Source organism: Oppia nitens, unplaced genomic scaffold (genome assembly GCF_028296485.1).
Source record: "Oppia nitens isolate AA-2021 unplaced genomic scaffold, nextdenovo-longstitch-racon4-pilon3 scaffold42_pilon_pilon_pilon, whole genome shotgun sequence".
In the NCBI taxonomy this organism is placed as follows: Eukaryota; Metazoa; Arthropoda; class Arachnida; order Sarcoptiformes; family Oppiidae; genus Oppia; species Oppia nitens.
In genome coordinates, this window is record NW_026533224.1 from 426,580 (window position 1) to 438,841 (window position 12,262).

The 12,262-nt window shown below is 30.7% G+C and overlaps 1 protein-coding gene across 1 annotated transcript; it reads right to left on the reverse strand.

Moving 5' to 3' along the window:
* Nucleotides 1-3,592: 3,592 nt before the first annotated feature.
* Nucleotides 3,593-5,815, reverse strand: LOC128959187 (uncharacterized). Its single transcript, XM_054305127.1, has 4 exons — nucleotides 5,576-5,815; nucleotides 5,013-5,210; nucleotides 4,349-4,842; nucleotides 3,593-4,268 (listed from the first exon to the last, which is right to left on the reverse strand). Exons 1-4 carry the CDS (start codon nucleotides 5,755-5,757, stop codon nucleotides 3,610-3,612), a joined length of 1,533 nt encoding a protein of 510 aa, XP_054161102.1. The 5' UTR covers nucleotides 5,758-5,815; the 3' UTR covers nucleotides 3,593-3,609.
* Nucleotides 5,816-12,262: the final 6,447 nt, after the last annotated feature.

The following is a 12,262-nucleotide window of genomic DNA, read 5'->3' on the forward strand; positions in this document are numbered from 1 at the left end:
TTTTTGTGAATAATTTTCTACAAATAATATTATTAGTTGAACAGTATTTATCAATAAATTTATTTACAATAATTTTGTCTCTTAAAAAATATTTGCTTAAATAAAGTTAAATTTAATTATTTCCAAAATAAATAAATGAATTATATAATTTTAAATTATAGTTTGTTTATTATCTGATTGAATTTGGTTTTTAAATAAAACTATTTATATATATTTGAATTATTATTTTCATTAAATTAGTAAAAATTAAAGTATCGTTAGTTAAAAAAAAAATTACCCCAAAGTATGTTTGCTTAGAATTTAAAAAAATAAATAATTCATAGAATTTATTAACAATAGAATTGTTTTTTTTTATTTTTATTAAACAAATCTAAATGTATAACAACATCGATAACAATAAATACCGTTACAATTATATAATATATATATATAATTACAATACAAAAATTTTATTATAAAGAGCTGCCGTCTTAAATAACAACAATATAATAATAATAATAATAATAATAATAACGTTAATAATAATAATAATAATAATAATAATAATAAATACATTGTAGATAAATATATTGTATATATATTTATATTATAGATACCACTTAATATTTAATCTATTATTTTTTAGGTAACATATAGTAATTGTTATTAATTAATCAATTTAATATGTTTTTAGTTTATTTAGCATCCAATGGTAAATATAATTTGTTTAAAACAATTTATAATAACAATTAATATTAAGATGCAGAGCCTATAATTAAAATACATAAAATCTCTTTACTTATTACAATATATATATATACTTATTATATATATATATAATATTTTTTGACATTTATTTTCGATGACCACAGACATAGCTATAGGCGATTTTAGCGTTAATTTGTCACAAAATTATTTTTGTATACTTAATAATAAAAAAAAACTTTAAGTTAAATATATATATTTTTTTTGGTTTTATAATTAACATAAATTTTTTATATATCAATATAATATATGAATATAACATTTTGAACGCAATCATAATTAATCTAAACTATAAAATTAACATTTTTGGTGCAAATAATGCTTTTAAGATACACAATGATAATTAGTGTAGTACATATAACTGTAAATATATATTAATAAATTTATGTTTATTTATACATAAATTATTCTACATTTTTAATAGTTTAAAAATATTTATTATAAACTGCATATAAATCAGATATAAATTTGTAATATTAAATAATTCAAAACAATCATATACAATCTATTCTAGACAATAATAAAAATAATTAATCATTATATTTGATAATACTATTGTATATATATATACCAGGCTTTCCCATTGATATTTATCGGGTTTCAATAAATTGAAATAAATTTATCGCTAATTATCATTACAACAGGGAAAACATGTTTCCTAAAATAATTAAGCATATATTGAATAACATAATATTATTTTGAACACAATTTTTTTTCTCTAATTAACAATTAGTTATTAATTAACAAATTTATTGAAAGTCATTGAAATCCAATATATTAATTGGGCAAACCTATGATATACTATGAATTAGCATTTAACCACTATATATATAGTAATATATATAAGTTGGATATATTTACCGGTATTATTTAATGCTAATTATTAGAAAATAATATCATATAATATTTAACAACACAATACAACAAACTATACACATTTAATAAAAAATAATAAATCTACCGTAAATACTCGCAAAAAACTACATGTTGTTAAATGATAGACTGGTGTTAAATGTAAAAATCAGACACATAATAGCAACCATTAGTCTTTAATGAAAATAATATTAGCCCCATGATAATGTTTTATTTTAATCAGATTAAACCTAGTTATTATTATTACAAGCATTACATAATCAAAAATAACTAAGCTTATGTAATTACTATTTTTGTTATCAAACAGTATGTCTCATTTTGACCGCTTTAATAACACAATTAAATTATATTAAAAAATAAATTAACGATAATATAGAAAATTATATAAATTTTCATTAAATATATGGATTACCACATATTACACCATAGGTTATGATTACATTTACATATTGTTGGGCCAGGTAGGGAGTAAAATGTTGGAATATACCTTACAGCAACTATTCAGTTACTCTGATTTTTAAATGGTGATATGGCGGTAAAGGTGAGCATTTACGGTAATTAATTAAATTTAAAAACACATTAGTTTTTTATATTGCTTTTTAAACTTTAAAAAACTTAATTAAACATTTGTTATAAAATTTATAAAATCTTACATCAATTATATTATGAATATTGTATTAAAATTTCTACTTTGGTTTTTTTTAAATATAAATTATTTATTATATATAAAACAACAATTTATTACACAAAAAGCTAATAGCAATTTATTGGATAATAAGTGACTAATAGAAAAAATCTAAATTAATCTTGGCAACTTTCTCAATATTCAATAAATATTATTTTTTTTAGTAAAAATTATTACTTTTTCTATAAATTATTAATAATTTACTAATTATCTTATTTTCTCATGATGATATTTTAATTGTAAATAACAGTAAATTTTATGAGTTTATTTAATTCAGTTAATTGTTATTAAATTATCAATTTTAAATATATATATATATATATATATATATATATATATATTTGACAATATTAATACTTAAATAAATTTTTAATAATTGATATTTGTTTTCTTTGTTTTTTTCAAATTAATAACATAATTATTATACTTTATAATAATATCAAAGTAAACATAATATGATTCAATTATTAAATATTTGTATCTATTTTTTGTATAAAATTAAAATATTTTTTGAATCATTTTATTTGACATTACGTTTAATTGTGCGAATCTTACGGTAATGTTATTTACCACTATTTCATTGGACTAAATATATGGCATTTAAATAGTAAAGCAATCTTTTAATATATAAATTTTGTAAAATATAAAATTAACGCAATTTCCAAGTTATTCAACAAAAATATTACTATTAAATAAATATTTGGATAAATAAATAAATAAATCATTAATTACTGTAATTTATAAATAAATTAGTAATTTGATTAATGTTATTTACTTATTACTATATACTGTATATATATATCATTTATGATAAATTGATAATTATTTTAATTTTAGTAATTACTAGATATATAATTTAGTGTTTTTATATTATTATTATTTATTATCATTACTTAGTTAGTAATATTTTAATAACAATAATTAAATTATAAAAGTCTTATACAAAAATTCAATTACATGATAATAATAATAATAAATAATATATAATTAAAACAAATAAAATATTAGTTATAAGAAATATAATCCAAGGAATTGGTATAAATACTAAACTATATATATATTAATAATAATTAATTAAATAAATGTTTGTTAGAGATATGAAAGTTAATAAAGTAAAACATTTGTAAGTAAATGATAAATAAAATAATAAATATCGTATAACAATGTTAAGTAAATATCAATTGCAAGTTTAGTTTAATAACTCAATCATAAATGACTGTATGATTTGAGTTTTTAAAAAATTGGGTTTTAATGCAATCGTATTAATAATCTGTATATATATTGTGTATAAATAGAGAATCACATAATCACATACATGTGCAGGAAGTCGATCGACTTCTGTATTCATATGGAGAACCGGAAGCAGCGGTGGCACCGGTAATACTGTTGTCGTCACAGTTGGCGAGTAGTACCGCTGATGATGATGGCAGTCCTGCTACGGGACCGATGGGAACCAACGGCACGGTTGGCATTGTCGACATACTTCTGTTTCGGCCATAAAAGCCGACATCAAAATAGACACGAATGGCGTTGAAGGCGAATGTATTCATTAGACCCAATCGATTGCACTGAAAGGTCTGTTCCAAAGCTCGACAAAGATTACGGTCGTCGCCATCCTTGGCGAACACCTGTACTGTTTCGGCACTCATTATACGAGATTTGAATCTCTCATCCATTTGTGACGAGTCTTTCACCCAATTGTTGATTTTGTGGTGAACGTCGTCCAGTATGTCCTGTTTGGACACCAAAAACACTTTCGACGACAAATATATTGGTGCCGGCGGTGGAGGACCAGTTGGCCAACCTATAGACTGGTTGTCGGCCGTACGACTTGAATTGCTAGTATTGTCCGCCGATGTTTGGCCGCCCAACAGATGCTCGAAAGGCTTAGTATAGGCCACCCGTAATATGTGTATGTAATCGCCGTGCTCTGTGTGCGAACACACCCGAGTGTCCACTTTGGTAACTAAGTATTACCCGAATCAATCAATCAATCAATCAATAAAAATAGTAAAAAATTTAATAAATTATTTTTATAAAACTTACGAGATTTGAGTTTAATGTCAATGGACTGTGCGTTTAAAAAATTGATTTCTGGATTGTCTGACAGCCATTGCGAGGCTCTGTCGATGATCGACGAAAACGACTCGAAGTGCGGTCTCTTGAATAGCGATCCGCCAGACAAATGGTGTGGAGTGAAGTCGGCTATACCTATGTGTTCATTGAACAGACCATTGTCTCCGCCGACGCCACCGACGCTGCTCTCGTAGAAGACCCGTATGATAGTTACGTGTCGTACGGACTCATCGGCAACACTAAGCTCGGTATCGATTCTCCATTCGCCGTTCGCCACGACATTCAGCGCCTCAATGGTTATAAGTCGACTGCCAGTCAATTCTTTGCTACGAATTTGGTCATTGATTCTGTTGACCACATCATCCAGATTATCAAAACTACCGTCTTTTCTGATTGGCTCAAAATCTTTATATTTCAACTCTACCGGTGCATCCCTTTCCTCATCGCGGCGTTTAATCCAAACTCTTGTTTTTTTTAATAAAATTAATTGAATAAAAAAAATCATTTATAGAAAAATAAATTCACAAATAATAAAAAAAATATTTATCTCTATATACTGTATCTACTTTTATATGTATATGACATAGATTTTTATATAGAAATATACTATATATATATATATATATATATATACCGAAGCACTTTAAGTGATGTTTCAAAGTCGCCTCTGGTCGGTGTAACCCACGGGTTGGCCGCCGGGTTTGTCTGGACTTCCCATCGGCTAACCATTGTTGTCAAGTTGTGCCGATACGACAGCTTCACTGTCTCGCAGTTCACTACATCCCACAGTATGTTCTTCTTCAGCCATACATTGCATGTATCGACTAAATGGCTAATAAAATGATTAAAAAATCATAACAATTAGTATTATTATTAATATATATATAATATCTTTTAAGTGGTATTTAAAGTAAAATAAATGATTTAAACAGAGAAAGTGGTGATGTGTATGTATTGACCAAATAGTTAACTAAATTATTAAATGATATATATATTAATAATATTAGATATATAATGAAATAAAAACATTTGAATCAATGTTATTATTTTTGAAAAATAATTAAAAAATATTTAATAAACACATCATCACCACCGCCTCCGCTAACATTAACAGTATATTAAAAAAATTATAAACAATTTTTTAAAACATATGTATTGATATATATAAATATATATATAATGTAATATATTGTGTACCGAAATGAGTGATACTCGACCTGACTGTTGGCCGAGAAGTGGTGTACCGACGGTACAAAATCAACGAATGAGAACCTGGCGTCGTGTGGAATACACTTCTCTATTATTAACGGGTCTTCGGGTTTTTCGGGACAGTTTTTCTCACGGGATATACGATTCAAATAAACAGCACAATAAGCCATCACTACTACTATTACGACTACTGATGACAACAAATATTATTATTGATTTAAAACACCAATTTATATAAGCATTAACTTATTATTTTGAATCAATATAATTGTTTTAATAGACATTTCTATTTAACTATAATTATTAACAAAACAAACAAACACTTTGATTGATAGCTTATATGATTTATTTTCTAAAATTTTGAAAACAATTTTTTTGTGTAGAAATTTAGTGATAATATTATTATTAAAAATTATTAGTACAGTATAATCATTGATAGAGATCAATACTATATAGCAACAAATGCGATTAACAATAATAACAATAATAATAATATTTTAATTTATCAAAATTTGTATTTATATATATTTATATAGTAAAATTTATAATAAAATTATTAGCATTTATTATTAAACTAATTGATAATAGTAATTTAAAAAAAATGTCACTGTAAACAAATAAATTAGACAGTAAATAGATAACTAAATAATAATATATTTTTCTAAATAAAGAATTTTTAAAATTTAAAAAAAATATTTTGTATAATTAATTTTAATACTTATAATATTATAATACTGTACTTATAATAATAATAAATAGGATTTATATAAAATATTAACTAATAATTACAGTTTATATAAATGATTTGTTGATATATTAATATATATACAGTATATATATATATATATAGTAAATATATTTTATGAAATAAATATATGTTTAACGGAAGCCATTATTTTATTGATCGCTTTTTTTGTCTGTTATCAAACACTACATATGTATTGTGTGTATAATTCTATGATAGACTCTATTATGGAAATAATGTTTACTGAATTGTAATGCACTAGAAATGTATTAAACATTTACTATATATTCTATTCTATATATAGTTTTTATATTATTTTTATTATATTATAGAAAAGTATATAGAATTTTATCTATTTTACTAATAAGTTGTATGTATTTAAACAATATATTTAATATATAAAAAATTTATTGAAATAAAGTATTTATTAAAAAAATATGTATTAAATAATTATTAAATGTTAGGTTAGGTTAGGTTAGGTTAGGTTAGGTTAGGTTAGGTTAGGTTAGGTTAGGTTAGGTTAGGTTAGGTTAGGTTAGGTTAGGTTAGGTTAGGTTAGGTTAGGTTAGGTTAGGTTAGGTTAGGTTAGGTTAGGTTAGGTTAGGTTAGGTTAGGTTAGGTTAGGTTAGGTTAGGTTAGGTTAGGTTAGGTTAGGTTAGGTTAGGTTAGGTTAGGTTAGGTTAGGTTAGGTTAGGTTAGGTTAGGTTAGGTTAGGTTAGGTTAGGTTAGGTTAGGTTAGGTTAGGTTAGGTTAGGTTAGGTTAGGTTAGGTTAGGTTAGGTTAGGTTAGGTTAGGTTAGGTTAGGTTAGGTTAGGTTAGGTTAGGTTAGGTTAGGTTAGGTTAGGTTAGGTTAGGTTAGGTTAGGTTAGGTTAGGTTAGGTTAGGTTAGGTTAGGTTAGGTTAGGTTAGGTTAGGTTAGGTTAGGTTAGGTTAGGTTAGGTTAGGTTAGGTTAGGTTAGGTTAGGTTAGGTTAGGTTAGGTTAGGTTAGGTTAGGTTAGGTTAGGTTAGGTTAGGTTAGGTTAGGTTAGGTTAGGTTAGGTTAGGTTAGGTTAGGTTAGGTTAGGTTAGGTTAGGTTAGGTTAGGTTAGGTTAGGTTAGGTTAGGTTAGGTTAGGTTAGGTTAGGTTAGGTTAGGTTAGGTTAGGTTAGGTTAGGTTAGGTTAGGTTAGGTTAGGTTAGGTTAGGTTAGGTTAGGTTAGGTTAGGTTAGGTTAGGTTAGGTTAGGTTAGGTTAGGTTAGGTTAGGTTAGGTTAGGTTAGGTTAGGTTAGGTTAGGTTAGGTTAGGTTAGGTTAGGTTAGGTTAGGTTAGGTTAGGTTAGGTTAGGTTAGGTTAGGTTAGGTTAGGTTAGGTTAGGTTAGGTTAGGTTAGGTTAGGTTAGGTTAGGTTAGGTTAGGTTAGGTTAGGTTAGGTTAGGTTAGGTTAGGTTAGGTTAGGTTAGGTTAGGTTAGGTTAGGTTAGGTTAGGTTAGGTTAGGTTAGGTTAGGTTAGGTTAGGTTAGGTTAGGTTAGGTTAGGTTAGGTTAGGTTAGGTTAGGTTAGGTTAGGTTAGGTTAGGTTAGGTTAGGTTAGGTTAGGTTAGGTTAGGTTAGGTTAGGTTAGGTTAGGTTAGGTTAGGTTAGGTTAGGTTAGGTTAGGTTAGGTTAGGTTAGGTTAGGTTAGGTTAGGTTAGGTTAGGTTAGGTTAGGTTAGGTTAGGTTAGGTTAGGTTAGGTTAGGTTAGGTTAGGTTAGGTTAGGTTAGGTTAGGTTAGGTTAGGTTAGGTTAGGTTAGGTTAGGTTAGGTTAGGTTAGGTTAGGTTAGGTTAGGTTAGGTTAGGTTAGGTTAGGTTAGGTTAGGTTAGGTTAGGTTAGGTTAGGTTAGGTTAGGTTAGGTTAGGTTAGGTTAGGTTAGGTTAGGTTAGGTTAGGTTAGGTTAGGTTAGGTTAGGTTAGGTTAGGTTAGGTTAGGTTAGGTTAGGTTAGGTTAGGTTAGGTTAGGTTAGGTTAGGTTAGGTTAGGTTAGGTTAGGTTAGGTTAGGTTAGGTTAGGTTAGGTTAGGTTAGGTTAGGTTAGGTTAGGTTAGGTTAGGTTAGGTTAGGTTAGGTTAGGTTAGGTTAGGTTAGGTTAGGTTAGGTTAGGTTAGGTTAGGTTAGGTTAGGTTAGGTTAGGTTAGGTTAGGTTAGGTTAGGTTAGGTTAGGTTAGGTTAGGTTAGGTTAGGTTAGGTTAGGTTAGGTTAGGTTAGGTTAGGTTAGGTTAGGTTAGGTTAGGTTAGGTTAGGTTAGGTTAGGTTAGGTTAGGTTAGGTTAGGTTAGGTTAGGTTAGGTTAGGTTAGGTTAGGTTAGGTTAGGTTAGGTTAGGTTAGGTTAGGTTAGGTTAGGTTAGGTTAGGTTAGGTTAGGTTAGGTTAGGTTAGGTTAGGTTAGGTTAGGTTAGGTTAGGTTAGGTTAGGTTAGGTTAGGTTAGGTTAGGTTAGGTTAGGTTAGGTTAGGTTAGGTTAGGTTAGGTTAGGTTAGGTTAGGTTAGGTTAGGTTAGGTTAGGTTAGGTTAGGTTAGGTTAGGTTAGGTTAGGTTAGGTTAGGTTAGGTTAGGTTAGGTTAGGTTAGGTTAGGTTAGGTTAGGTTAGGTTAGGTTAGGTTAGGTTAGGTTAGGTTAGGTTAGGTTAGGTTAGGTTAGGTTAGGTTAGGTTAGGTTAGGTTAGGTTAGGTTAGGTTAGGTTAGGTTAGGTTAGGTTAGGTTAGGTTAGGTTAGGTTAGGTTAGGTTAGGTTAGGTTAGGTTAGGTTAGGTTAGGTTAGGTTAGGTTAGGTTAGGTTAGGTTAGGTTAGGTTAGGTTAGGTTAGGTTAGGTTAGGTTAGGTTAGGTTAGGTTAGGTTAGGTTAGGTTAGGTTAGGTTAGGTTAGGTTAGGTTAGGTTAGGTTAGGTTAGGTTAGGTTAGGTTAGGTTAGGTTAGGTTAGGTTAGGTTAGGTTAGGTTAGGTTAGGTTAGGTTAGGTTAGGTTAGGTTAGGTTAGGTTAGGTTAGGTTAGGTTAGGTTAGGTTAGGTTAGGTTAGGTTAGGTTAGGTTAGGTTAGGTTAGGTTAGGTTAGGTTAGGTTAGGTTAGGTTAGGTTAGGTTAGGTTAGGTTAGGTTAGGTTAGGTTAGGTTAGGTTAGGTTAGGTTAGGTTAGGTTAGGTTAGGTTAGGTTAGGTTAGGTTAGGTTAGGTTAGGTTAGGTTAGGTTAGGTTAGGTTAGGTTAGGTTAGGTTAGGTTAGGTTAGGTTAGGTTAGGTTAGGTTAGGTTAGGTTAGGTTAGGTTAGGTTAGGTTAGGTTAGGTTAGGTTAGGTTAGGTTAGGTTAGGTTAGGTTAGGTTAGGTTAGGTTAGGTTAGGTTAGGTTAGGTTAGGTTAGGTTAGGTTAGGTTAGGTTAGGTTAGGTTAGGTTAGGTTAGGTTAGGTTAGGTTAGGTTAGGTTAGGTTAGGTTAGGTTAGGTTAGGTTAGGTAGGTTAGGTTAGGTTAGGTTAGGTTAGGTTAGGTTAGGTTAGGTTAGGTTAGGTTAGGTTAGGTTAGGTTAGGTTAGGTTAGGTTAGGTTAGGTTAGGTTAGGTTAGGTTAGGTTAGGTTAGGTTAGGTTAGGTTAGGTTAGGTTAGGTTAGGTTAGGTTAGGTTAGGTTAGGTTAGGTTAGGTTAGGTTAGGTTAGGTTAGGTTAGGTTAGGTTAGGTTAGGTTAGGTTAGGTTAGGTTAGGTTAGGTTAGGTTAGGTTAGGTTAGGTTAGGTTAGGTTAGGTTAGGTTAGGTTAGGTTAGGTTAGGTTAGGTTAGGTTAGGTTAGGTTAGGTTAGGTTAGGTTAGGTTAGGTTAGGTTAGGTTAGGTTAGGTTAGGTTAGGTTAGGTTAGGTTAGGTTAGGTTAGGTTAGGTTAGGTTAGGTTAGGTTAGGTTAGGTTAGGTTAGGTTAGGTTAGGTTAGGTTAGGTTAGGTTAGGTTAGGTTAGGTTAGGTTAGGTTAGGTTAGGTTAGGTTAGGTTAGGTTAGGTTAGGTTAGGTTAGGTTAGGTTAGGTTAGGTTAGGTTAGGTTAGGTTAGGTTAGGTTAGGTTAGGTTAGGTTAGGTTAGGTTAGGTTAGGTTAGGTTAGGTTAGGTTAGGTTAGGTTAGGTTAGGTTAGGTTAGGTTAGGTTAGGTTAGGTTAGGTTAGGTTAGGTTAGGTTAGGTTAGGTTAGGTTAGGTTAGGTTAGGTTAGGTTAGGTTAGGTTAGGTTAGGTTAGGTTAGGTTAGGTTAGGTTAGGTTAGGTTAGGTTAGGTTAGGTTAGGTTAGGTTAGGTTAGGTTAGGTTAGGTTAGGTTAGGTTAGGTTAGGTTAGGTTAGGTTAGGTTAGGTTAGGTTAGGTTAGGTTAGGTTAGGTTAGGTTAGGTTAGGTTAGGTTAGGTTAGGTTAGGTTAGGTTAGGTTAGGTTAGGTTAGGTTAGGTTAGGTTAGGTTAGGTTAGGTTAGGTTAGGTTAGGTTAGGTTAGGTTAGGTTAGGTTAGGTTAGGTTAGGTTAGGTTAGGTTAGGTTAGGTTAGGTTAGGTTAGGTTAGGTTAGGTTAGGTTAGGTTAGGTTAGGTTAGGTTAGGTTAGGTTAGGTTAGGTTAGGTTAGGTTAGGTTAGGTTAGGTTAGGTTAGGTTAGGTTAGGTTAGGTTAGGTTAGGTTAGGTTAGGTTAGGTTAGGTTAGGTTAGGTTAGGTTAGGTTAGGTTAGGTTAGGTTAGGTTAGGTTAGGTTAGGTTAGGTTAGGTTAGGTTAGGTTAGGTTAGGTTAGGTTAGGTTAGGTTAGGTTAGGTTAGGTTAGGTTAGGTTAGGTTAGGTTAGGTTAGGTTAGGTTAGGTTAGGTTAGGTTAGGTTAGGTTAGGTTAGGTTAGGTTAGGTTAGGTTAGGTTAGGTTAGGTTAGGTTAGGTTAGGTTAGGTTAGGTTAGGTTAGGTTAGGTTAGGTTAGGTTAGGTTAGGTTAGGTTAGGTTAGGTTAGGTTAGGTTAGGTTAGGTTAGGTTAGGTTAGGTTAGGTTAGGTTAGGTTAGGTTAGGTTAGGTTAGGTTAGGTTAGGTTAGGTTAGGTTAGGTTAGGTTAGGTTAGGTTAGGTTAGGTTAGGTTAGGTTAGGTTAGGTTAGGTTAGGTTAGGTTAGGTTAGGTTAGGTTAGGTTAGGTTAGGTTAGGTTAGGTTAGGTTAGGTTAGGTTAGGTTAGGTTAGGTTAGGTTAGGTTAGGTTAGGTTAGGTTAGGTTAGGTTAGGTTAGGTTAGGTTAGGTTAGGTTAGGTTAGGTTAGGTTAGGTTAGGTTAGGTTAGGTTAGGTTAGGTTAGGTTAGGTTAGGTTAGGTTAGGTTAGGTTAGGTTAGGTTAGGTTAGGTTAGGTTAGGTTAGGTTAGGTTAGGTTAGGTTAGGTTAGGTTAGGTTAGGTTAGGTTAGGTTAGGTTAGGTTAGGTTAGGTTAGGTTAGGTTAGGTTAGGTTAGGTTAGGTTAGGTTAGGTTAGGTTAGGTTAGGTTAGGTTAGGTTAGGTTAGGTTAGGTTAGGTTAGGTTAGGTTAGGTTAGGTTAGGTTAGGTTAGGTTAGGTTAGGTTAGGTTAGGTTAGGTTAGGTTAGGTTAGGTTAGGTTAGGTTAGGTTAGGTTAGGTTAGGTTAGGTTAGGTTAGGTTAGGTTAGGTTAGGTTAGGTTAGGTTAGGTTAGGTTAGGTTAGGTTAGGTTAGGTTAGGTTAGGTTAGGTTAGGTTAGGTTAGGTTAGGTTAGGTTAGGTTAGGTTAGGTTAGGTTAGGTTAGGTTAGGTTAGGTTAGGTTAGGTTAGGTTAGGTTAGGTTAGGTTAGGTTAGGTTAGGTTAGGTTAGGTTAGGTTAGGTTAGGTTAGGTTAGGTTAGGTTGTTAGGTTAGGTTAGGTTAGGTTAGGTTAGGTTAGGTTAGGTTAGGTTAGGTTAGGTTAGGTTAGGTTAGGTTAGGTTAGGTTAGGTTAGGTTAGGTTAGGTTG

Excerpts from the sequence above, each read along its gene's own strand:
- LOC128959187 (XM_054305127.1), bottom strand. The coding sequence starts at position 5,757 with ATGGCTTATTGTGCTGTTTATTTGAATCGTATATCCCGTGAGAAAAAC. Across the intron at positions 4,843-5,012 it reads ACATCACTTAAAGTGCTTCG|AGTTTGGATTAAACGCCGCG; the intron begins GTATATATATAT and ends AAAAAAAACAAG. Across the intron at positions 4,269-4,348 it reads TGACATTAAACTCAAATCTC|TTACCAAAGTGGACACTCGG; the intron begins GTAAGTTTTATA and ends GGTAATACTTAG.